The sequence below is a fragment of the Lynx rufus genome, unplaced genomic scaffold (assembly GCF_022079265.1).
Source record: "Lynx rufus isolate CCGP_SWC_20201006 ecotype Redwood Valley unplaced genomic scaffold, mLynRuf1.p SCAF_15, whole genome shotgun sequence".
Lineage (NCBI taxonomy): Eukaryota > Metazoa > Chordata > Mammalia > Carnivora > Felidae > Lynx > Lynx rufus.
Genome location: NW_025814829.1, coordinates 41,591,644 through 41,618,168, shown reverse-complemented (window position 1 = coordinate 41,618,168; position 26,525 = coordinate 41,591,644). Strand labels below are relative to the sequence as shown.

The 26,525-nt window shown below is 39.0% G+C and overlaps 2 protein-coding genes across 7 annotated transcripts in view; one reads left to right on the top strand and one right to left on the bottom strand.

The window, feature by feature from the left end:
* The window catches only part of TPR (translocated promoter region, nuclear basket protein), a 65,239-nt gene extending 56,367 nt beyond the window's left edge, over positions 1-8,872 (top strand). For both annotated transcript variants that reach the window (XM_047076911.1, XM_047076910.1), the window contains exons 46-51: positions 1,453-1,559; positions 2,720-2,815; positions 2,942-3,098; positions 5,024-5,142; positions 7,965-8,060; positions 8,671-8,872. In XM_047076911.1, coding sequence (XP_046932867.1) covers positions 1,453-1,559; positions 2,720-2,815; positions 2,942-3,098; positions 5,024-5,142; positions 7,965-8,060; positions 8,671-8,726 — 631 coding nt within the window. In that variant the 3' untranslated portion in view covers positions 8,727-8,872. The remainder of the gene's footprint in view (positions 1-1,452; positions 1,560-2,719; positions 2,816-2,941; positions 3,099-5,023; positions 5,143-7,964; positions 8,061-8,670) is intronic.
* PRG4 (proteoglycan 4) lies at positions 8,867-25,843 on the bottom strand. Of its 5 annotated transcripts, XM_047076912.1 has the most exons (16): positions 25,771-25,843; positions 23,071-23,193; positions 21,696-21,815; positions 18,967-19,113; positions 18,323-18,445; positions 16,162-16,844; positions 15,868-16,050; positions 15,397-15,618; positions 14,358-15,279; positions 13,413-14,261; positions 12,653-12,730; positions 11,682-11,818; positions 11,016-11,172; positions 10,350-10,547; positions 9,775-9,900; positions 8,867-9,023 (listed from the first exon to the last, which is right to left on the bottom strand). In XM_047076912.1, exons 1-16 carry the CDS (start codon positions 25,841-25,843, stop codon positions 8,926-8,928), a joined length of 4,239 nt encoding a protein of 1,412 aa, XP_046932868.1. In that variant the 3' UTR covers positions 8,867-8,925. The 5 variants fall into 5 exon arrangements, with proteins under 5 accessions (XP_046932868.1, XP_046932870.1, XP_046932869.1 ...); XM_047076914.1 differs by lacking the exon at positions 18,323-18,445; XM_047076913.1 differs by lacking the exon at positions 23,071-23,193.
* Between the last annotated feature and the right edge of the window lie 682 nt (positions 25,844-26,525).

The window sequence follows — 26,525 nt, the reverse complement described above, 5'->3', positions numbered from 1 at the left end:
TACTAACATGGTTAGAATATTACCTGGTATGTAGTAAATGCCTTGCAGATGTTGATGAAGGTGTTGGTAATGGCAGTGATCGTGAAGGATGGCATTATTTCAAAAGCCAAGCATATGAGGAAACTAATTGTCGCCTACTCAGTCTAGGAGAATAAAAGGATAAGCAATAGGCTTTTTAATACAAAGAAGTTAGGGGAAATGAATATGAGACTTATTGGGGACAACACTGAATTGAGTCTTGGAAAAGAATTACCTACCACTTTTGAGCATTTCCATGAATCTGTTTATTTAATCTTTATAGCTATGAGCCTAGACACCATTATTGTTGCTGTTTTACATTATAAGGAAGCACAGAGATATTAACAGACAGCAAGAAAATGGCAGTTTATTATTTCGAACCAGTCATTCTGGCTCTAGAACCTGTGTTAACTTGAGCCAAACCACTTCTCTTAAAGGATAAAAAAGCTTTCCATGTGAAAGTACTCGTTTAATTGTAGCTAAAGTATTAGGTGCATAATAGGATGTACTTGAATACCAGAATGAAAAAGTTCCAGAGACTTGGGAAAATATATGCCCATATAATATATGCCCATCAAAACCTATTTTAAACTTGCTCAATTAACCATAACGCATCTTGGTTAACACACTTTTCCAAGCCATCTGATCAGTGTCTGCCCTTCCCTTCTGGAAGTCAGCCTATCAGAAAGAGACTCCAGTAAGCTGGTTCTGAGTGACAGCCAGTTAGCAGATTCCTGCATAGGTCAGAATGCAAGGTTCTAATAATTTTATGAAGATAAGTTTAACAATCCACCTGGAAGAGAACATCCTTAACTAAAGCAATAGTGTTGACATGGAAAAGAAAATAGATTTAAGAGTAACACAGAGGAATAATCTATAAACATTAGTGGCTGGCTAGTGAAAGAAGGTGGAAGGGTAGGGTGAGGCGTGGGCACAAGGGGAAGACAAGTTTCTAGCCATCTAACAGGGTCTAGACTTTTTCTAGACCTTGGGAGCCGTGTGATGAGCTCTTTCGGAGAGGAAGTGGGCTAGAGGTGACTTATCTATGACTCAACAGTGAAAAACCAAGACAACACTTTGTCTCATGACTTCATTCTCTTTTTTTTGGTACTTCTCATTTTAGATTTGTGTTGTTTTCAGTGTATCTACGTGGAGATAGAGATCCAGTAGATTCAGGAAATGTGAGGCATAGTTCAGGAGAGCTGAAAGTTACTGATAAATTAAATATATATAAATCACATGTAATCTTACTACTAAATTCATTGACAACTGATATTTTGAAAATATTTTTATAAGGATTTCTGTAATCAACTTTATTTCTAATCTGTTTTCTTCCTACTTTGTGCTTATTCTTCCTTCTATATTGTTTCCCATCATTGTGATTTAAACAAAGTAACTTTAAATTTTATCTTAAATTCATTTTTGTCTATTTAGCTCCCCACAGGTTGCTGGTGTTCCTAGATTCCGGTTTGGGCCACCTGAAGATATGCCACAGACAAGTTCAAGTCACTCTGATCTTGGCCAGCTTGCTTCTCAAGGAGGTAAATAGATAAATAAATGCTTGGATCTCCTGGATTTGCACGTATTCAAGTAATAAGCTATTCTGATGTGATTTTTTTTAAGTGAGCAAATATAAACTTTTTTTAAAAATTGATATCTAAGTAATTCCTCTGCAGATTTTTGGGAAAAGCTGTATTTACTACTTGTTAAATGTTGCCTTACATATAAATCTTACCTTTCCAACAAAGTTCTCAGATCTTTGAGCATAAGGACTAGATTTTACATTTTTATTTCTTCTGGCTCCTATATGTCATACATGTACAAACTATTTAGGAATATTTGTTGAACATAGGTACAATGAGCCATTTTAAAGTTGTTGAAAGGAACGCAGCATGTTTTATGTTTAGTTTGGTACTTTACATTTCTAGTTAAAGGTATAAAATTAATTAGATATTGTCTACTGACATTGAAAGTAAGAAAGATAAAATGTGTAAAATATGTGGCATAAAATGATCCCTAAGTTAAGTAATACTAGTTGGCTGTTAAACATGAATTATGCTTTTTGTGGAATTAATTACCTTTTAATCCTCAGTCGGCGTCCATATAACCAACTATATTTGTGGGAAGCTGTATGGCATTTTGTAAGTGAATAAGGAAAGCATACTACTTTTATAAGCCCAAAATAAAGGATTATATAAGCCATATACTGTATCTTTTATATCAATTCAAATCTTATATGGTTTTTTATTTTATAGGACAATTCCTAGGCTTGGAAGTCAGGTCTAGGCTTAAATTGGAATGCTACCACCTACTAGTTTTGCAACTTGGGGAAAGTTGATTAGCCTCCTTGAAATTCAGTTTCTTTAACAAAAAGGGGAAGAGTCATATCTTGTAGTTTTGGTGAGTAGATTCTAACGTAGGACCTGATTTAGTTGGGTATTCCATAAAGTTAGCTTATATGAAATCACAGGACTAGCATCTTAGGTACTTTTTTAAAGGCTTCTGAGTGTCTGTGAACTTAAAGGATGTGTTTCAGTTACATTTACATTTTGAGAGACTGATTTTTGCCTGATGTGCGAAGTAAGTGGGCTACAGCAAACTTGTGTGTCTCCACTGATTCATTTTTTTTCTTTCAGATACCTAGCATATTGACAGTTTTATGTTCTTTCAATCATTCATTAATATTTAGAATTGTCTTTAGGTTTAGGAATGTATGAAACACCCCTCTTCCTAGCTCATGAAGAAGAGTCAGGTGGCCGAAGTGTTCCCACCACACCTCTACAAGTGGCAGCCCCTGGTAAGTATCACAGGTAGACTGGTAGATTACATACATTCTTGGTAAAATGGGAACCTGTGAGACATCTTCTGGCTAAAGATTTGGTAAGCCACCAAGTTAAAGTTGTCGTTTCTTTTCATTTTAAAGTGACCGTATTTACTGAGAGTACCACCTCTGATGCTTCAGAGCACGCCTCTCAGTCGGTTCCAATGGTGACAACGTCCACTGGCACTTTATCCACAACAAATGAAACAGCAACAGGTGATGATGGAGATGAAGTATTTGTGGAGGCAGAATCTGAAGGGTAAAGGTTTACTTTATAATTTTTCCTTGCTTTAGACCTTTACACTTGTTTTCCTTTAGCCAGGAGATAGTGGGTTTGGCTACATTTTCAGTAGCATCCCATTACAAAAATAAACCAAGCTATACATTTTGGAAGACTGATTTTTTCATATAGTAATATATTTTAGGACTTGGATGTTACTGCAGCAGACAAGTAATTTTTAAAATGTTTATCTCCCTGAAAATTACATGATGTATTCTAGAACAGTCTTTTCTTTAAAGTCACTGGTACCCTTGCATTAATGTAGCTGCTTGAACTTTTCTCTAAGTAAGAAGTCTTTCTGTGAAAATTTGGAAATGGCTCACTTTCCATTTTGTAGTGGGCTCTTGAGTGAACCTCATTTATTCATTCTTTATGTGCATTTAGAACTTGATGTCTGAAATACTGACTTCTTAAAAATTAGAAACTTCTAGTAGTTTTTAAGACCTGACAACATTTTTTTAATACATCAGTTATAAACAAAGTTTAACAAAAGTATTTCATGACACATCATCTGTATTTTTTAAGTCAAGGGAGTAGAGTAATTTATTTAAAAAAATTTTTTAACGTTTATTTGAGGGAGAGAGTGTGAGTGGGAGATGGGCAGAGAGAGAAGAGATGGAGACATAGAATCCAAAGCAGGCTCTAGGCTCTGAGCTGTCAGAACTCAATGCGGGGCTGAACTCAAGAACCATGAGATCATGAGCTGAGCTGAAATTGGACACTTAATCAACTGAACCACCCAGGCACCCCAGAGGGAGTAGAGTAATTTAATGCAAAGAAGCACTAGACCATGGTCTTGGAAAAGTTTTAACTTTCAAGGCAGAACCTAATTCTTTATAAAATAAAAAAGTTGAACTACTTCATAGAAGCATAGCTAGAACCAGCACCCAGATTTCCTAGGTAGAGCTCAAAGATTTTGTTTTATTTAGCAGTATTTTCTTAGCATAATTATAGGCCACTTCTAGCATATGAGAGAAAAAGCAGGCTTATTATTATGCTGTAACACAGTGCTGCTAATTTTGAGGTTATACACCCTGCTGGGAATGCTGGCTGTCATTAATTTCATACCATGTATACAAGTTGCTTTATATATGTCGTTTCTGACCCACACAAAATCTCTACAAAGTATTATCTCCAATTTACAATGAGGAAGCCCAGACTCAGAGCATGTTAAAATAACTTGCTTAGGCCACTGGTAACTGGCTTAGACTGGATTTGACCCTTGACTTCAGCCCCATGCCCTTTACACTTCATTAGCACTTCTCAACTTCAACACATAGTTATGAAAGACATCTTTCAGATACATTATTACTAATGACTGTACTAAAATTTGCAAATGATAATACTGGAGCAGATTCAAAGTGCTTTTGTATTGTTACCTCCCTTCCTTGCGTTTTGATATGCTTTTTTGAGTGGTAGAGAGAGTGGTGAAGTTATAGCCATTGAGCCAGGAAATCACATACCCACAGCATGTCTCATCTGGGCTAGAGCCCCTGGTGAATTAGTTGTTTATAGTTGTGACTTGTAAATTATTTTAGTGTTCTGCTTTCCTAGAAAGTTGTTTTGAGATTTCAAGATCTCGGTAATATCTCTTATGAATGTCAAGAATGTGCACATCCTTTGTCAAAGAAAAAAAACGACAAAGAAAGGAAGCAGAAACTAAAATTGGAACATGTCCTGGTGAGAGAGGAATAAGGAAAAAGCAACTTGAGCTCTCTTTTCCCCTGCCCCCTTAAAAAAAAAAAATAAACCATTATCAATGTCAGAGTCTACAATCTTGAGTTAGGGGGAACTTGGGGTTATTTAAGTGATAAACTATATCAAAAAGAGGTTGGGAACAATTTTGGATACCTCAAAGATCAGCTTGTATTTTCTACCAATCAATTTTTATTTTCCTTTCTTAGTATTAGTTCAGAAGCAGGCCTAGAAATTGATAGCCAGCAGGAAGAAGAACCTGTTCAGGCATCTGATGAGTCAGATCTTCCTTCCACCAGTCAGGATCCTCCTTCCAGTTCTTCTGTAGGTAAGTTCCTGCTCTTGAATACAGCACAACTTCGATACATCAAACTTGTTTGCAAAAGACAATTTTATCGGTAACAAATTGATAATTCTCTTTTTTCCCTGAGTTTAAAATGCCTTATTTAAAATGGAAATTGTATTTCATTAAAGGAGACATCAGGTATATTAAAGACGTGGTTGTCCTGGAGGAGCAGCAGGGCTGTGAGGGATTGGTTACTGGGAAGGAAGCTAGGGAGCAATACTTCACATCTCCTGCCTCTTGAAAACAAAGCAGCTTCATGTTATTTGTTCTACATTTGGGGGTTCTGACATGAGATTGGATTTGAAGAGTTGAAGGGTAGGAGGTCAGTTGCTCAAAAAATATTTGAAATTTACTGATGTAAATAATTTCAAAGTTTGGCTTTCTTTTCAAGTACATGACATTAACTTTGAAAAAGGCTATTTTATGTATCTTTCCTACAATAAAAACTATTTATCTGGTATTCTTAAAAAAGTAACTAACATTTATTGAGCACTTATGTGTATCAGACCATGTTTAAGCCCTTTACACATATTTATTTAATTCTCACATGAAACCAACATGGTAATCACTCAATACGGAAACTGAGGCACAGAAATGTTGAATAACTTTGCCATAGTACATAGCTAATAAATAATGGGCAAGCCAGGATGCAAACTCAAGAAGTTTGGCTTCAGGGACTCCACTTTTAAAATAATACGCTGTACTAACTTATCTGTCTTACAGTTTTTAGGTACGGAATTACTTTTGTTATTGAAGAAATATAGTACCCATCATCCACTCTGATTATTTTTATTTTGAATTGTTTATAGCAGTAATTCTCAAATTCTGCCATGGAACCTTCATGTTCTGTGGAAGATCTGCTCAGTTATTACTTTTTTCAGTTATGGGACTTTACTATCTCAAGATCTTTTCTGCCTATCAGCTGCTTTTCTCTGACACATCAACCGATGAGCCAGCATCCCAAGGCTCAGATCCCTTTTAACAGCTAGTAACTTTAAATGCCTGCACAGGGGCGCCTGGGTGGCGCAGTCGGTTAAGCATCCAACTTCAGCCAGGTCACGATCTCGCGGTCCGTGAGTTCGAGCCCTGCGTCGGGCTCTGGGCTGATGGCTCAGAGCCTGGAGCCTGTTTCCGATTCTGTGTCTCCCTCTCTCTCTGTCCCTCCCCCGTTCATGCTCTGTCTCTCTCTGTCCCAAAAATAAATAAACATTGAAAAAAAAAATTAAAAAAAAAATAAATAAAAAAATAAATGCCTGCACATTTATTTTATTATGAAGTATGGATGGTCATAATTAATCTTGTAGTCAAATTAGAAATGTATATAAACTATATAACTCAATGCATTACAGTCCACAGGGCTCAAGTATCATAATTATCAGAATTATTAATAATAGAATTACTGAAGTGCTCTTTCTCCAATTATATTCTAATGTCCCATGAGAATTCTTTTCAACTGTAGAATGGGCACTAGTTATATCTTACCAGGGCTTGCATAAGAAGATAGGGTTTTTGTTCCCTTATATAGTATGCTATGAAGTTAGGATGTCTACATTTTTTGGTAATATAAAACACTAAGCCGCCTCATCTGAGCAGTTGTTCATTTGGTCAGTAAATATTTCAGTGCCCACCATGTGCCAGGCAAAAGAAAGCATTACTAGGAAAATGACATTTCAGTAAAGACCTGGAAAGGGTAAGGTAGCAAAGCTGTGCAGTTTTGAGGAAAAAGAGTATTCCAGGTGAGAGATCTAGCAGATGCAGAGTCCCTAAGACAGCAGTGTGGTATATTCAAGGTCAGCCAGGAGGCCAATGTGGTTAGAGCACAGGAAGACCAGAGAGGCACCGGGGGAGAGGCCCAATAGATCATCATAATTGCTTTGGCTTTCATGGATTTAGGAAGCTTTTATTTTTTTTAAGTTCATTTATTTATTTTGAGAGAGAGAGAGAGAGAGAGAGAGTGTGTGTGTGTGTGTGTGTGTGTGTGTGTGTGTACGCACATAAGTGGGGGAGGGGCAAAGAGAGAGGGAGAGGGAGAATCCCAAGCAGGCTCTGTGCCGTCAGTGTGCAGCCCAACATGGGGCTCAATCTCACGAATCGTGAGATGACCTGAGGTGAGATCAAGAGTCAGATGCTTAACCTGTCTGAGCCACCCGGGTGCCCTGGATTTAGGAAGCTTTTTTAGAGGGCTTCAAACAGAGTAGTAATAAGGACTTAACAGTATCAGTTTCGCTGCTGTGTAAATAAGAGATTTGAAAATGTGTAATGGGCAGAAAGAAGGAGAAAGTTTGGAGGATATCGTACTGATTCAGGGTTAAGACAGTGATATTTAGACAGGCTGGTAGAGTTTAATTTGTGAGAAGAGGTCAGATTTGGGGATAAATTTGAGCTGGCAAGATTTGCTAATGATTGGATTTGGGGTGTCTGGAAACGAGAGGATTCAGATAATGATCACATTATAGTGTAGGGGACTGTTATTTCCTGAGGGAGGTGATATGTGGTATTTTATTGTAGTCCTCACCTTCTAGCACAGTGATACCTGGATAGGCACCAAGTGAATATTTATCAAATGAGTGGAGTGAATGAATGAAAAACCTCAAGCACTCTTTTTAATAAGGAAATTTTTTTTTACATTTTACTCTTGTTTGTTAAATGTCCCTTGTTAAAAATGAAACAACTTTTAAATACTGAAACAAATGGACACCTCTGCATTTATCCATGCATTTAGTAACTAGATTTTGTCATTGTAAATGCTTTTCTTATTTTTTAACCTGCTTTCTTATATTTTAATGCGTTTTTTTTTTCCTTAGATACTAGCAGTAGTCAACCAAAGCCTTTCAGACGAGTAAGACTTCAGACAACATTGAGACAAGGTGTCCGTGGTCGTCAGTTTAACAGACAGAGAGGTAAATTTCTGACATATTGATTACATGATAGGATGTATGATAGTAATACACGGAACAAGTTTTCTAATCCTTAAACTTCCAACTGTATCTAGGTTTTTTTAATGTTCAAGGATTGATTAAATTATTACACATTGAGCATGTGATGTTTACTAACCTGTAAGCTTCTTGCAGAAAGATTTGTAAACTATAGGTATATAATGAATATGTACTTAGAATTCATATTTATTCATTTCTTCCTTGAATTAAAAGTAAAGATTTTGAGAAGCTGAAGTGTTATAGTACTAGATAGTCATTTGTTACATCTCTGCCTATTGTTATACTCTTACACTACAGAATAAAGCTTTGTGACTTTGTTTAGTTAAAAAAATTAAAATTTTTAATATGTCTTCTAAGGTAAACATTAAAGATTGTATTCATGTCATGAAAATAATAGTCTAATTGTACTAATTTTCACTGAAGATGTCAAATGTCTAACACAGTTTTATATTTATATACCTAGATATTTGATATTGAAAACAATTTTTATAATGACCTAGGGTAAGTGAATACTCCAGTTTTGAGCTAACTTCTTAAAAGATGCATTCAGTTTGGTTATTTTTTTCTCTTATAGGTGTGAGCCATGCAATGGGAGGGAGAGGAGGAATAAATAGAGGAAATATTAATTAAATATCCTGTAAACTGTAATAATTGTGAATAAGATTGTCCAAGCCTGTTTTAGTGTAATGGTTGTCAAGATTAAAAACCTTTTTGTATTTAAATCGGTATGCTTCTCTCAACATTCTTTATTAATAAAATGTGTTTCAGTGTCAAAATTTTTCATTTTTTGCTTCATTTTAATTAGTCGATTCTTCCTTTGCCCGTGGGTCTAAGGACAGTTGTACCAGACATTGGACAAGGTCCGCCCAGAACGAGTAGTAATGACTCTTGCTGTTCTACTTGGTTCATCGATGTTATAGTATTGATCTAAATAAAAGAGAAATCCTTTTTTAATTAAAAAGAAAACAAAACACCTGAACTAAAAATAGGGTTGTTTTTTTTTTATTATTACACTCAAAGACAGTGTTTGTCAATTTAATATCAGAAATGTTTAGATTAATTTGAATTTACAAAAATAAAATTGCTTTCCCATACTGACCTTTCACCATCTTTCCATAAAATTAGGTTCATCTGTCCTTTTCACGGTAAGAATTTGAGAAAAACTAAGTCTAAAAAATTATTCAGTTGTTTTATCCTTTAAAAATATTTTTGACATTTATATAGGTAGAATAACTTAGATTTCTGAATTTTTCTAAGAAAAGTGCCCCAGGTAATATAATTGAATTAATAAAGTTAGTTTCTCAACTTCTTTGTGATCTTCATGACTGTGTAGTGATGCAAATCAGTAATATTTTGTGGCACAAGACCTCCTATAAATGCCACAGGCAGTAGAAGTAAAATACTGTTTTTAGTAGCAGTTTTACTCAAGTAATATGTTTTATTATACTAGGCTTTAATCTCATGAAGGATAGTACAGAATTGAATTGTAGCACATTCAGTTCAATTGAAAATAAAGTGAAAATCTAAACTTTCTCTTTTTCAGAGCAATTAGAATAAGTATAGTTTAACTTCTCATCTTTAGTCACCATTGAACACTCGTGGTTTTGCTTTAATTATATTATTTCAGAGATTAGAGCACATCTGTAAGAACCTATGAAGATTTTACTTAATAGCTTACCTTTAGAAAAGGCATAATAATCATAGCCATCAGGTTTTCTGGTGTTGGGCAGTGCTATAGCTGAAGTAACCACATTTGGAAATCCTCTCCAGTATAAACTCATTTTAACTTCATTATGGAGGAAACCTGTAGATTTAAAGATATCAGACTGAAAAGCAATGTACTATAGGAAAGAGCAGCCATTAGGCAGACCTGGGTTCGAATCGCAGTTTGGTGACTTAGTAGCACTACTTTGGGCGAGTTGTGCCTTAGTTTTTGCTCTCTCTGACATGGTACAAATACCTACCTTACAGGACTCTTCTGAGGTTTACAGATTTGTATGTAATGTTCTTGGTAAGAGGTACCTGATAAGTGGTATTAATTACAATGAACAAACCTGAATAAACATTTCTTTACTCACACACACAAAGAAGGTATTGATCTGGTCCTCCACTGAGTTGGATTGATGTTTTACATCAATACGCTTTAAATTATTAGAGCTATTTAGTCACTGCATTCAGTAAGCTTCATTCTGTAAGAAACTGTATTACATCTATTTCATGTGCAAGAATTTTTAACACAGTGAGAAACATTACCTTTGTCTTGATAAGAGACTCTGATGGGTGAATAGCGAATTCTGATGGTGTGTGTTTGAGAAGGTCCTATGGCGCGTTCAAAGCGACGTCTCCTAACCTGTGTTGTTTCTCCATACACTGAATAATTGATAGCAGGCCTTCTACCAGTGCACTTTCTGACGGGTTCCTGTTTATAAATATACTGCTGAATGCCGCCACCTATTATGTATTAGAAAATCACATATAATAATGAAAATTAAGCTTAATCCTCCAAAAAAGTGGAAAAGAGCTTTTACAAGATAGAGGAAATGATCAAGGTCTTTCATAAAGTATGTCCAGACATTAATGACCATTAGTCCAAGGGTAGTATAAAAAAATTACTGAGTCCTGAAATCCTTCCTGAATGAACAAAACCAACAAATTGTATATTTGTATATTTAACTTTGTTTGAAAGTAAATGATGACACTTACATTAAGGACCTGAACATTCAAATGAAATTGTAATTTGTATGCTGAGAGCTCTAAATACTCTTTCCTGTCCTCAGTTTTTTCATTGAAAATATCTGATTCCAGCCATTAAAGATCTTTTGACAGTAAACCCAGTAATAAATGAAAATATTGAATAAAATTTCCCAGACAAATCAACTCTTAAAAGTTTTGTAATCTTGTCAATTATGTAACACATACCTCTCTTGAAAAAATACACAGATTCAGGTCTTTCCTTGTATTTAGCTATGGAGAGAGCTGCCACTATTTTTCCATTTAGTCCTCCAAATCCTTTTACAATTTGTTTGGGATACCCTGCATCTTTTATGTCATTGGTGAAACGCCAGTACTGAGAATCCTGATAATTCAACAGAGGAAATGATGTTAACAGCTTCGGAATAAAAAGGTTAGGGATTCATTCTTAGACTTAAATATAGGGAGAAAGTTTTAACTTCATTAAGTGAATAAATTAGCCTGTAATGTTACCAAGTTGTTAACTTTTCAGATTAAATTTTGATGATAGAATAGCTTAATAAAATATGGAGACCCTTCTGAAGTAGAGGTTAAGCTGATTTATGCTGTTATAATAAAGAATAGCTTGGGGCGCCTGGGTGGCGCAGTCGGTTAAGCGTCCGACTTCAGCCAGGTCACGATCTCGCGGTCCGGGAGTTCGAGCCCCGCGTCAGGCTCTGGGCTGATGGCTCAGAGCCTGGAGCCTGCTTCCGATTCTGTGTCTCCCTCTCTCTCTGCCCCTCCCCCATTCATGCTCTGTCTCTCTCTGTCCCCAAAATAAAAAAACATTAAAAAAAAATTAAAAAAAAAAAATAGCTTATTGCTGATTTCTCTGAAAAAAGATATTTTTCTTACCTTAAAGAAGAAAGTTTTTCCTTCACAGTTGCACCTAGTAAAAACAGTATCAATGGGGGAGGGAATACCCCAAACTTCAGTAATTTTACGAGCTGGAGATGGTGGACTGAATGGACTTAGCATCCAGAAATAATGACCTAAAATTGAAAGTGATCTATCAGCCTATAAGCTGAATGAATCCCAATAAAGAAACCAAAATAAAAAAAAATTTAGTCTATCGTAAGAACAGATTGAATAAATAAGCATTACATGACAAGTTTAGTCAATACCATGAGGACTAGTATAGTTAGTATTTGAACATTTCTGAGAATAGAGATTTCTCAAGTCTGAAGTTCAAGCCTTTGAAATATTTTAATTTTCCAGTTTCCCTAGAAACTTCTGGCTTTGTGACTTAATAGAAAGTCACTTCTCTCTCCATTTCTTTACCTTTTAGAACCAAGGAGTTACAATTCAATGACTGCCAAAATCTCTTTAGCCTCTACTGTGCTAGTCTATGATTTGTTTCCGGTCAGATTTAATCAAAATATAAGAGGACTGGACCAGCAGAAGGCACAGCAGAGAATTAACAGGAAGTAACTGCTGCTCTGTTACACTCACACACAATGTAGCACTGTAGAAAACATCACAATCAAGATGTTATTTTCAAGCAAAATAGAGCAGGTAGTACAAATCCTGATGTCATTTCATTTGATACGAAATCAAACTATGAACTACCTTTTCATTCTAATGGAACAAAAAAATCTTAGTAGTATCTCTTCAAGTTCTTGGTTTTGTTTGTCTCTCCCAATATGTCCAATTTTGTTAATCTTATATTTTGGTTATTACTCTCAGGTTCTCGTAATACTGTGTGAGGTACGTTCATCAATCAGTTTCCCTCCAGAAAGCTTAACCCAAACTTCCACTTTTCTTTGGTTCTCCCAAATGCCAAGAACAAAATGAAGAGCAGAAAAAGAAATACGTGCATAGCTCACCTCGAAATGCAACTAATGTTCCATTGCGCAAAGCAGTCAGCCCATCTACTGGCTTACCGTTGCATAAATTAGTCTCATCTAAAACAAAAAATTAAGCCAAGATAAAAGAAAATGCGAGAAGTGTTCACATTCTTTTCAAATCCTCCCACAGTGTTGTTTTCCTCTGTTCACCTTTTCCTCAGCCTTTGAAGGGACTAGTGGGAGGTGTGTGTATTTCAAAAATGAAAAAGAAGAGAGAGATTTCATAATTGGTTTACTTAAAAGTGATCATTATTCAAAAAGTAATATATAAAAATAAGTTACGAATTGGAATAGGCCAGGTTACCCATTATCTACATGTATTAGATAATTATAGGATGTTTGATCCCAACACAAAATTCCATTTTTCAGTTCGGATTGCCTTTGAGACTTGGTTTGGTAAAGAATAATATTGCAGGTTTTTGCTTTGCGTTATACTCTTTTAAGGATAGACTTCCACTTAAGTATTTTTGACATTCTATACACTGTGTCTGCATATAGACACAGAAAATGCACTAAGTTCCTAGCACACTAGGTTATTACATGATTTTCCAAAGACCAAATAACCTTACTACAATTACTCCTCTGCTTACCTATGGAGAAGCTGGAAAACTCCACAAGTTAACAAGTTCAGGATTCTAGATAATGTACTTCAATAGAGTGATACTAACTTGGCATTCTGGTCCAAATAAATTTAAGTTAACATTACCAATTTTAAAGCAAAGTAACTGATGCTTGTTACCTGAAAGCATGGAGTTGATGGCAATGTCTTGATTGGATCCTCTCACTAAGATATCCGTGCCTGGGATAAATATAGGAGTTAACACGGGGGGCCTGGGGATCATGTGAGGTTTTTCTCCTGCAGCATCTCCATCCTTATTTGGATTTACTTCAACTATTTCTGAGTTAGGTGTTTGGTTGGGGCTGGTGGTAGTTTGGAGAATGGCTTTTGTGGAAGAGGTTGTTTGTAATTTGGGCACTGTCGATGTAGTCATCCTTGGGGGAGTTGGTGTAGTCTTTGGTTTTCTCCCTTTAGGTATCGTGTTTGGCTTTTTGGTAGAAGTGGGCTTTTTTGGTGCTTTGGTTGGCTTTTGGGATTTAGGAGTTGACACTTTAGGATTAGCTCTGTCTTTTGGCGCAGCTGTGGTTTCTTCAGGTTTATTCATAGTCTCTTCAGATGTAGTTGCCTTTTTTGTTGTAGTCATTACTTTGGGTGCAAGAGTTGTGGCTTGAGGAGTATTTTTGGACGATGTGGCTGATGTTACTTGTGTGGTTGTTCTTGTTTTGGAATCAGTGGTCTTTTCTTCTGTCGGAGTTGATGTAGGTACAGCAGCCATAATTCCAGGTGTCATGTGTATGTCTTTTTCTGTTGTTTTGTCTTTAGCTGTTGTAGTGATTTCAGGTGTGGTCACTCCAGGAGCCTTAGTTACAGGTATAACAGGTTCTTTGGGACTGTTTTCAAGAGGCTTTGGTGTGGGTTCTTTGGGAAACTCAGGAGTTGATTCAGCAGGGTTTTCGGGAGTAGTGGGAGGCTCTATGGTGGTTGTAGTAGAGCCCTCTGAGTTGGTTGGAGCAGGTGTCTCAAGAGAAGCTGGAGTGGGCTCCCTGAGAAGTTTGGGGATGGGCTCCTTGGTGGTGGTGGGAGCAGTCTCCTTGGGGACCTTGGGTGCAGGCTCCTTGGGAATGCTGGGAGCAGGTTCTTTGGGGGCTGTGGGTGCAGGCTCCTTGGGAGCAGTGGGTGCAGTCTCCTTGGGGGCGGTGGGTGCAGACTCCTTGGGGGCGGTGGGTGCAGTCTCCTTGGGGGCGGTGGGTGCAGGCTCCTTGGGAGCGGTGGGTGCAGGCTCCTTGGGGGCGGTGGGTGCAGGCTCCTTGGGAATGCTGGGAGCAGGTTCTTTGGGGGCTGTGGGTGCAGGCTCCTTGGGAGCAGTGGGTGCAGGCTCCTTGGGGGCGGTGGGTGCAGGCTCCTTGGGGGCGGTGGGTGCAGGCTCCTTGGGAATGCTGGGAGCAGGTTCTTTGGGGGCTGTGGGTGCAGTCTCCTTGGGGGCGGTGGGTGCAGGCTCCTTGGGGGCGGTGGGTGCAGGCTCCTTGGGGGCGGTGGGTGCAGTCTCCTTGGGGGCGGTGGGTGCAGGCTCCTTGGGGGCGGTGGGTGCAGGCTCCTTGGGAATGCTGGGAGCAGGTTCTTTGGGGGCTGTGGGTGCAGGCTCCTTGGGAGCAGTGGGTGCAGTCTCCTTGGGGGCGGTGGGTGCAGGCTCCTTGGGAGCGGTGGGTGCAGGCTCCGTGGGGGCGGTGGGTGCAGGCTCCTTGGGAATGCTGGGAGCAGGTTCTTTGGGGGCTGTGGGTGCAGGCTCCTTGGGAGCAGTGGGTGCAGTCTCCTTGGGGGCGGTGGGTGCAGGCTCCTTGGGGGCGGTGGGTGCAGGCTCCTTGGGGGCGGTGGGTGCAGGCTCCTTGGGGGCGGTGGGTGCAGGCTCCTTGGGGGCGGTGGGTGCAGGCTCCTTGGGAATGCTGGGAGCAGGTTCTTTGGGGGCTGTGGGTGCAGGCTCCTTGGGAGCGGTGGGTGCAGGCTCCTTGGGGGCGGTGGGTGCAGGCTCCTTGGGGGTGGTACGTGTAGGCTCTGTGGGGGCCATGGGTGCAGGTTCCTTGGTAGTAATAGGAGCAGGCTTGTTGGGGGCCATGGGTGCAGGCTCCTTGGGAATGCTCGGAGCAGGTTCCTTGGGGGCTGTGGGTACAGGCTCCTTGGGAGTTGTGGGTGCAGGCTCCGTGGGGGCCATGGGTGCAGGTTCTTTGGGGGTGGTAGGTGCAGGCTCCTTGGGGGCCGTGGGTGCAGGTTCCTTGGTGGTAGTAGGAGCAGGCTTGTTGGGGGTGGTGGGTGCAGCCTCCTTGGGGGCTGTGGGTGCAGGTTCCTTGGGGGTGGTAGGTGCAGGCTCCTTGGGGGCTGTGGGTGCAGGTTCCTTGGTGGTAATAGAAGCAGGCTTGTTGGGGGTGGTGGGTGCAGCCTCCTTGGGGGCAGTGGGTGTAGGCTCCTTTGGAGTGGTGAGTGCAGGCTCCGTGGGGGCTGTGGGTGGAGGTTCTTTGGTGGTAGTGGATGCAGGCTCCTTAGGAGTGGTGGGAGCAGACTTCTTGGGGGTGGTGGGTGCAGGCTCCGTGGGGGCCATTGGTGCAGACTCCTTGGTAGGTGTAGGCTCTTTGGTGGTGGGTGCAGGCTTCTTGGGGGTAGTGGGTGCAGGCTCTTTGGTCGTGGGTGCAGGCTTCTTGGGGGTGGTGGGTGTAGGCTCTTTGGTCGTGGGTGCAGGCTTCTTGGGGGTAGTGGGTGCAGGCTCTTTAGTCGTGGGTGCAGACTTCTTGGGGGTGGTGGGTGCAGACTCTGTGGTCGTGGGTGCAGGCTTCTTGGGAGTGGTGGGTGCAGGCTCTTTGGTCGTGGGTGCAGGCTTCTTGGGGGTGGTGGGTGCAGGCTCTTTAGTCGTGGGTGCAGACTTCTTGGGGGTGGTGGGTGCAGGCTCTGTGGTCGTGGGTGCAGGCTTCTTGGGAGTGGTGGGTGCAGGCTCTTTGGTCGTGGGTGCAGGCTTCTTGGGGGTGGTGGGTGCAGGCTCTTTGGTGGTAGGTGCAGGCTTCTTGGGAGTGGTGGGTGCAGGCTCTTTGGTGGTGGGTGCAGGCTTCTTGGGGGTGGTGGGTGCAGGCTCTTTGGTGGTGGGTGCAGGCTTCTTGGGGGTAGTGGGAACAGGTTTCTTGGTGGTGGTGGGAGCAGGAGATTTGGTTGTAGTTTCAGCTTTTGGTGTAGATGTACTAGGAGCTTTGGATGTGGGTATAAAATCTTTAGCAGGTATTTTCTCTGCACTTTGTTTCTCTTTAGGTGAAGTAGTCTTCTCTTTTTCTCTATTTGAAGTCTGTTTATTCGTTATAGGAGTCTCTTTAGTTTCAACTGCTGTCTCCTCACTCGTTGTTGAAGATGTCTCTTTGGGTGTATCAGAATTAGGTGGAAGACTGGGTTTTGGATTTGTCGGTTTGACTGTTGTAATCTTGGGAGGTGTGGTAACTTTATTGCGTTGGGTGGTAGGAATGTCAGGAGTCGGGGTGAGCTTGACGTCACCATTGTCCAGTCCACTTCCATCTTCATCTACTACTGGTGGTTCAGGGTTAGGTTTCTTTTTAGGAGTTTTTTCCTTCTTGTTATCTTTTACTAGAAAAAAAATATGCACATTTTTTACTTTTGAATAGTTTTCCATAGTGACCTAAAGAGCTCCTCCTTACCAGCTAGCTGTGTTGATAGCTGATCAAACTGCTTTATCTGTAGGCAAATTGCTAACCTGTAATTGATTAATTTGTTGTAAAATGGGAAACGATTAACTTATCTGATTGGGCTATTTTAGGGAATTGATGAGAAGGGATGAAAAAGCACAAGTAAAAGTCTATACTATTAATGTATAGAAACAAGTGGCAACTTTGAAATTACCAACATGATCAACTACACGAATTCATCTCTTTATATTAATGTTCTTTGCCTCTCACTTCCTCCACTCCTTTTACTTCACACTGTTGAGTGCTGCACTCTTCCTTCTGGAAACCGAGTTCCAACATCTTCAAGATTAACTGTACCAATTGGCCTCGGAAGCCTCTACAACTACACCCCAGGAATCTGTTCCAGTCACTCCAGCGGTCCCTACTAATCTGTTTCCATACACACAGCTGTTAGCTCTTCCCTTTCCTCTGCCCACCTAAACTCAGCAGCCCAGGGGATACAGAGAGGGGATTAGGATGCCATGGCAGCCAAAGACCTTGTTGAACAGGATTTCTCCTAGCAGCTACCCAAAGAGCACATCAAGAGCTCATCCCTGAGAGGAGTTCCATTTAACAAACATGTATTGCACTTGCATTGTATGCAAGACTCTGGATGATTCAAAGACTATTTGGCTATTCTGCCAGAGTAAAGGCTTCAGGGGAAATAACAACCACCCAGGAAATAGAGTTCTTTGAAACTCCAGTATCCAATATTCAGTATTTCCTGGAGAAAGAGAATGTATTTTAGAATTTCAGGAAATTTAAAAAAAATAGAACAAAAGGAAACTTTTTTTAGGAGGTAATAGCCTACTCTGTGGGACAGTCTCTACTACAAAAAAAAAATCAGCTAGATATGACATAATTTATTAGAAAAATAATAAAAAGGATCTGTAAAACGTGGATAATAATATTGCCTTTCCCAGAGATGTGTATGAGACTTTAATGGATTAACGTTTTAAAACACTTAAAGCAGCATATAAATGTGTGCAAAATAAAATAAGGAAAAATAAAAGGGAAAGCAAAAACCACAAGGAACACAGGAAGAAGGAGAAGAAAGAAAAATGATATCAGGTAGACAGGAATGAAAATCAAAAACCATAAATAATCATCTCCGGTGCCATCCTGTGTTTCCAGAGCTGCTGCTATAGCATCTTCTTATCCTTGGTTTTAAGAGTGCTTTCTTAGCTGCTCTGCACTAGTTTCCTATAGGAAGTTCTCATTAGTATCTTCTAAAATAATTTTTACAAATTATTTTTACAAATCTATACATGCCCCAAGTATTGAAATGTCCTCAAACCATTCTACCAACACGCATTGCTTTTAGAGAATTATTTTTAATATGGCATTGATATAGTCTTTGATCTTTATCAATGCTCAAACCTTTGGGTTTCTTCTTTAATTCTTTATTAGCAGCTGAATTTTTGGAAGACTTGACTTTCCGAATAGTTGAAGAGGAAGAGGAAGAGGAGGAAGAAGACTCTTGATTTTCAGAAACAGAATGTTCTATAAATCAAATAAAAAGGTTGATCACACCAACTGCAATTGAAAGCAAAAAAACGCCAGTCCAAATACAATGAGAAATGTTGTTGTCTGCTCTGCAAATGTCCGTGTTCTGCTTTTTTAATTTATCAGTAATATGATCAACTGCTCTTTAAATTTGTCAGTTAAAAGCCAGGTAGCTAAGCTTATCACAGATACTAGCAGTATATATTACTTTCTCTCAAATTCCCCATGTCTCACAGAATCTAATTATTCTGCAGAAGATCTGGGCTTTTTTTTCCCAATGAGATTTGTCTTCTGATTACTGTAACCTACACCCATGCTGGGTTCAGTTGTAAGAAAAATAAATATCTGAGGGTTTATAATTTGGCTTAAACTTTGACTTAAAACACACTTCTTTAAAAAGTGTAATAAGCCTTTCATGACTCATATGATTCCCTTTTTCTATGAAGAGTCTTTTAAAAGTAGTTCACCTACAGCTTAGTCCATCTCAAAACCTTTTATTACATCTGTCATCTTCCTACCTTCTGTTATTTCCTCTGATTCTATAACTTTCTTAGTCTTCTTCTTGTTTGGTGATTTGGGTGAACGTTTGGTTGTTGATTTGATGGTTTGAGATGCTCCTGGAGCTGGAGGTACAGTCTTTGAAGATGGTGATGGGGGATTATGCACTGAGGCCAAGCGAGACAAGTCAGTTAACATCTTGTTGACATTCATCAGCAACTCTTAACTGTGAAAGGCATGGACGCATCTGGCTTCAAGAATAGAGGCTGGTGAAAACCCGAGTAGGCAGGCCCTTAGCCTAACACTAATTACCACAAAGTGATTAATTCTGAGGAGCATTGCTATAAAATATAAACCTGAATTCCAGCCCTAGCCCTGCAAGTCTCTACCCTTGTGACCTTGGGCAAATGAACTAACCCTTCTTGAATTTTGTTTTCAGATCTGCATATTGAGATATTTATTCTAGATGATTTCTGAAGGTGTTTCTCTGCCTAAAAAATACCTGACTCTAGGGGCACCTGGGTGACTCAGACAGTTGAGCGTCCGACTCTTGATTTCAGCTCAGGGCATGATCCCAGGGTCATAGGATCGAGCCCTGCATCAGGCTCCACACTAAGCATAGAGCCTGCTTAAGATTCTCCCAATCTTTCTCGCTCTCTCTCTCCTAAAACAAAAACAAAACAACAACAACAACAACAACAAAAAACCCTCAACTCAACTCCATACCTTATGCCAATCTTCTATGATGGTAAAAATAATTACTGCATGTGAATGACAGGTATTTGTGCTCTCACAAAGAGAAATATAATAAGTACATTTGTCCTGTTTTCATATTCATTTAAATAAAATGATGCCAATCCACCTTTCTTCTTTCTAATTACAAAAGCTGTACATGAATATTTAGTCTTGTAAACAATTCACACCTTCACATTATGCTTTTCTCAAAATGTGTTGCCCTTCCCCAAGTTAAACAACTGTTAATGGTTTGGTGTGTATCTTTGAAACCTTTTCTCACCCGTCCTCCTACCCTTTCTGTGTCTAGAAGAGAAGACAAGGGACGTGTTTTGATCATTAGGAACCAGAAGAAAAGGAAAGGGACTTCTAGAGGATAAGAAAGCGGAGGACAATGAGATGCTCTGGGTAGAGGGAGTTGTGATAAATCCTGCTGCTCTGACTAAACATCCCAGAAACTCCTGCCCGTGCAGTCTCCGTGAGCTGACCACCCCACACCTTCCTCTGTCTTCCCCCAAACAGCTCAGTTCTGCCATGTACTAGCTCATAATCTTGAGCCAAACAACCTCTTGGACTGTTTTCTCACCCACATTTTTTCAGCGCTTGAAACGCTATGATTTTGAAATGTATAGATGCCTACCAGCCGTGTCTATAGCAATCCCAAAACAACTAAGAGGTGTGTCATAAGATGGTTCAGTTGTTATTTGTAAAAAATGAAGTATTGAAGCTCTGGGTGGTTCCATTATTTTCACTTGAGACCCTGACTATCTTTGTGAATTCTGTAAATGAAGCATGACCTTCATCAAATTTGTTGTTGTTGAGTCCTACTTAAACCTCAAGTAATCTGACCCAGCACCCGGTAGTATGGTCTTTAGCACGTTCTTTCAATGCTTCATCACTCTCTACCCAACCTTCCTTCCCACTCATCTTCCATCCAAAATAAATTATTTTTTGTTTCACAGCCAAAACCATTATCAGGGCGATGAATAAATATGTATCCTTCATCATGGGTCCTTCTGAAAGCTGCAGGAACTCCACACTCTGAGTTTTTGATTATGAGGGTGTTGTCTCCATCATTTTTGGACTGCTTTCCAATGAAAACATTGAACAGTTAAGAAATATCCCTCAACTATGCTGATAAACAGTTTTTTACCCTATTTCTCCACTGTTCAAAAGAAGCAGGACGTACAGTCTTGTTTAAATAGAATAAGATTATGCAAGCAATGCTTATTTTCACTTTTACCTTCACAAATATCATTGTTTCAACAAAGTATAATTTAAGAATAAACATTTGGTAAAGAAAGGAATTCATTATTTAAGTCTTTTTTAAACTGTTTTGGAAAATCTGAAGTTTTATTATACTCTCAGATTAGTTCTCCAGGACCTATACCCAGAGAGGAGGATTTTAAAATGGAGCAATACCCCTTTTTATTGACTCTGTCACACACAGGGATTTAGATAGAGATGACCATGGGCTCCAGAGATGAGAAGGGACATACAACAGACGGTTGACAACTTCTCGGTAGGTTTGCCTATAACTTTAGTGTCTTTAATCAAACTCCTAAATTTACTAGTTTAGAGAAGCTGTGTCATTCTGTCCTTCAATATACACTCAAAAACTCTGAAGCCAAAAGCACAGCTAACTCAAAGGACTGCTGACTTTGTGGGGTCAGCACTGTTAGGGTGAAACAAGAAATCCTGGAATGAGCTGGTTACTGTTAATTGCACCTGAAATTGAACCACACCTGAGGAAAAAGTATGTGCACTCAGCCCCTATTCTCTCTATTCCTCAACCAGCGATCTCTGGAGCTCCTGGAGACTGGCAGAACCAGGCAGTGCTGTTGGAAGAGGCTTTCCTTCATCAATTCATCTTGGTGAAGCAAAATTAATATGAAATGGCTTGTGCTAGTAAAATCAAGTCCTTGGGTGGAGTGCATATTGGACATTATCACAAAGCTAAGGTAGGTGCATAGATCGGGCTGTACTGAGAGGCGCTGACTGATACCACGATGCTTACCTTTTCCACAAAAATTCTCGTAATCGGAACAGCACTTGCCATACTTCTTACATTCCGAGTCACAGTCGCACTCCCTCCCTCTTGCAAAGGACTCGAAGCAGCGGCCTTTACAGGAAAGCTCTATCCAGAGCAAAACAAAACATAGATTACTGATTATGCAGCCACACCCATGTACTGATAGCCATTTCCCACCTTATAGCTGCCTAGAGTTCCAAAAGTGCATTTCTGAGTCTTTTATTTGAAATTTGGAAAATACACAGTTTTCTAAGTGGAGAAGTCAGGAAGGAAATATGGTGCCTCAGGGAAGCTTCTCTTGCCTTTCAAGACTCTAAGAGACACCCCAGTGCTGAGTCATTTCACATACGGACATTGGAAAAGTGGGAACCCTTCATATGAAATCCCCCCATCCTCTCCATGTCACACCACTGCTTTGTAATAGATGCTTATTAAGTGAATGTTCAGATCCTACAATATTCCAAAGAGCTGGCATAATATAGATGGGTCACTGTTTAGGCTCAGAAATCATTTATAACGCAGAGACTTTTATTATGATGAACTGGGCAACATGTGGCGTTGAAAGATTTCAGCCTAATCCCGTGGCATGGATTATACTTGCTCATTTCAAAATAAGCCTTGGTTAGAGACACAATAACTTTACCAAAGCCTGTTTGAAATTATCACCTTCAACAACACATAATTGTACAGCAGTATATTTATCAACTTCACATACAAATTCTAAAGTAAACATAACTTTGAACCACTTTTAATGATAATTTTCATAAATTGGATATGAAATGCCCGTGTTAACAAAATGATCTAAAAATGCGTTCAGGTGAAATACCACCCATCATTTAAAATTTAAAACCTTTGGGTTTTAACTGAAATTCCTCATAAGACACTAATGCTTCGTACTTAAAGTGACTTTTTTCAGACAATTTAGAAACATGTTTGTATCAAACAGCCAAACAGTAGATAAGATTATTTTATATCCATGGATTCTTTTGATGAAGCTATGGAAGAACCCCATCACTAAGCAGTTATATCTCTGATTGGTAAGTGAATAGTACTCATTACTATTTACTTGATGACTCCTGAGTCACAGCATTCTCTATTTACAACAAGATATTTTACTTGGACTAGTCAATAACCTTGTGCACCTGTCAGAGTCCCAGGCTCCCCTCCTCTTCCCTCCCCCAAGAGTCACGAGCTTTGACACCATCCTTAGGTACAGCACGCTGCAACATTTATGCAAGGAAGGGAAAGGCATTTAAGCAAAAAGAAGCGCAGTAGTGTGGAAACAGCACTGGAAGGGGCTGCAAGGGGACTCACAGAACAGTGCTGCTTGGCAGGGGAGACACTAGCTGTCAGGACTTACCCACAGTGCAGACTTTCTTGAAATCAGGGCAGCACTCCATGTAGTGTTGACAGTTATAATCACAGTTGCAGGTGGCATGTCTAGAATACCCTTCCCCACATCTCCCTGCACAGCTTGGTAAATCTAAAATTATACAATACTAGGGTAAACATGGCCAAACCACTTTACAGAAAGGAAGGGGTCTAATGAGGAGGACAAAGCCATTTGGTCAGGGAGAATTTTATCAATTGGAAAAGGTTGGGGATGATGGTTAGCAATGGGTCCGGGTGATCTTTGCCTGATCTCTGATGTGACCTTGATCATGCCACTTCATTCTTCACCAGACTGAGAAGATAAATACACTTTTGAAAATGAGGCAAAGGTAATGGCTTTGCATAAAGAGGGTGATATTCGGGCAGTAGTGGGGTTGGGGAGTTGTGGTGCGGAGAGCGGCCACAGCTCAACTGAGGCTGCAGCTAAAATGATGACTAGTTGACATTTATTGAACATCTCTGTATCTCTGTGCTGGACACTCAGTCATATGTTATCTCTAATGTTTATGAAACTGTTACCAGGAGGGTATTAGTAGCCCCTTTTGAGAGATAAGGCAGCTGAAACACAGAGATTTTAATAACCAGCTCAAGAATACCTGGTTAGTTAATGGTTCCAGGATATATGTATTACAGATAAATTGTGTTACCTATAATACCTATAATACCTATAATAAATATGTGTTACCTATAAATTATTCATACTGACCTCTTTCACTCTCCAAAGTGTCCTGATTTGGATAATAAGTTACATGGTCACCTAGAACTTGAACTCTGATATATCTGATTCTAAAGCCAACACGATTCCCACCCAATCACATTGCCTCTCATCCCTCATGTTGAGTTTAAAACAAGCTGGTTAGGCCAGCAAAAACTTCCCTAGGCTTCCTCCTCCTTTTACTGGTGAGGATAACTGGTTCTTTAAATGTTGAGGAAGTGAGATGTTTACAACCACAGATACAGAGAAGACAAAATAAATAACTGTTCAAATAGCATCTGGGCATGAATATAAAGGTCAGAGTTATTCTGGGTGAAAAAAACAACAATATGAACAAAAGCATAGCTATCCTCAAATATATTTCTGGAAGTCATTTGGAAAACACCTTCCTAGAGATAAAACCACAGAAATGTAACAATCGAATCCGTCTCTGGAATAGAAATTGGCAGGTGCAATGTCCTAAATCCATAGAGGGACGTTGAAACACACTGAAAAAATCTCAAAATAATGAGTCTGGGAAACTGAAAGTCTTCACATGCAAAGAAAATAGTAGATATTAGGACAACTTCCACAACCTTTTGCGTACATATGTGCACAATACATACAAAAACGCATATATAGTGTATGTATATAAATACATATATTATATATAAAGGAAAAAGAGAATGAGAAATTGAGAAGGCGAGAAAAGCAGACAACACAACATTAAAGTCTATTCTTTCCTAATTAGCAGATTTCTGAATGAGGAAATCAATTATCTTTATAGGAAAAGTTTATTTTCATAGACTAAGTGATTGTCCTACTTTTACCACTGTTAATTTTAAAGATAATTTTACATTCATTCATTTAAAGGAGAGTAAAACCATTTTGGAGCACAAGTGATCTTATTCCAGAGGAAAGGTAGATTAGGAAATGCTCTCAGTGTTGTGAGCCTTGTAATGCTATCGTAAGACAGCAGAGAAGTCAAAAGATAGTGTAGAGGCCATGATTCCTTATTAAACGTTCACATGTGCTTCCATGTGTTTTTCCATCTTATCTTAGTGATTCGGAAACTATGTCCACGTCAGGAGATTATCTCTCATGCTTAGGTTTATGGGAATTTTAACTATTTTCCTGGAAATGCCTATTTTATAAATGCAATTTCACCATAACAAGCATGCACCTTGATTTTTCTTCTCTCAGGTTTTGCTTATCAAAGAAAAACAAGGATATGAAAATCCGATGTTCAGTATTATTGCCATTAATCAACTTTGATCGCATGCTAGAGACATTTGCTAAGGTGATTGCACTGGATATATCTTAACATTCTCTAAATGTCAATGACAAGAACTGTTCAACCAGGACAGTTTTTAGAGTACTGTGAATAGTTCAATATTATAATATAAGATGACATTCACACAAGTAGAGTCTATTCCTGGATGAATAGTTCTTGTAAGAAACAGAGCACTTTCAAGATTAATCCAAGGCCATTTGAAACATTGTCAATGCTCACTGTACCATGGTGCCTAGTTCTACAGATCCTGAAAGAAGCTAGCAATAATTTATTTGATGTAAAATACTCATTAAATTTGCTGGAAACATGTGAGCAAAAATTACATGCCATTTAAACGTCATTCTTTTCAGTTCATCTGATGATACTGTATCACAATAGCACAGTTTTATCATGTGTCCATGGTTTCTTTTTTAGCTTTTGGAGTCACCACAAAAATGAGTACAAAAATTAGTCTATAGAAAAGCTCCAAACTTGAAAGGTTTCATAAGACATGAGAAAAAGTAAGAATTCCAAAATGCTTAGAAATGTTGCATATGCTTTTACATAATTTTAAAACTATACTATACATTAAATTCAAACAAATGTACGTTTTCAGAAATCTGTTTCTTTTGTTGTCATAATAGTCAAAACAGAATGATTAGCAACAGTTGTTAAATAAGTCTTTCTGGTGGTTAAGCTACCTTGAGAAGAAACTTGCTGAATCAAGAAAACAGAAAGCAGCAGCAAGTACATGGGAAGTATTTTCCACTCCATGTCTGTTTCCAGGTACCGAGACCTCACTGAAAAGAAAAGAAAAGCATCAGAAAACTGCTCTTTAATCTCACCACTAATTTATGCCCATGTTACTTACGGTTTCGGTAACTTTTAAAATGAGGTTTAATGATAAAACCATCCCACTCTTGAAACAAGACTTTTAAAGATAACGAGCTTTAATTCTACTGTAAATATTTCACCATCTTATGCAGAAGAAATCATGAGTCACCATCTCAATCATGTTATGGTCCATGTTAATACTTTAGAATTCTCCCAAATGAAAAACAGCCCTATCTCAAACTCCATTTAAATTATAGTATATACTTACAGTGCAAGGTTGAAATCCCAGCTTACAGAGAAAAAATAACCAGCTTCAGTAAAATTTAATTTAACAAACACAGGAGTGATCATTCCAACTTTCCCTTAACTCTCCATATAAATTTGTAAGCTTCCAACAGGTGTATTGTGTAGCTGTGATCCTTTTCAAAACTTTCCTACTCCTGTCCTTAAAAACTGTTCTCAAACTTCTTTAATAAAGCATAGTCCTATTGAATTGAAAACACATTTAATTCCACGAAGCAAGTTAACTTTGACACTTACCCGTAAAAGCAATAGTGAGTTTTTCCAATGTTCTGGAAGTCTTATATATCAGTGCAAATATATTGGGATGAACCAATTAGTC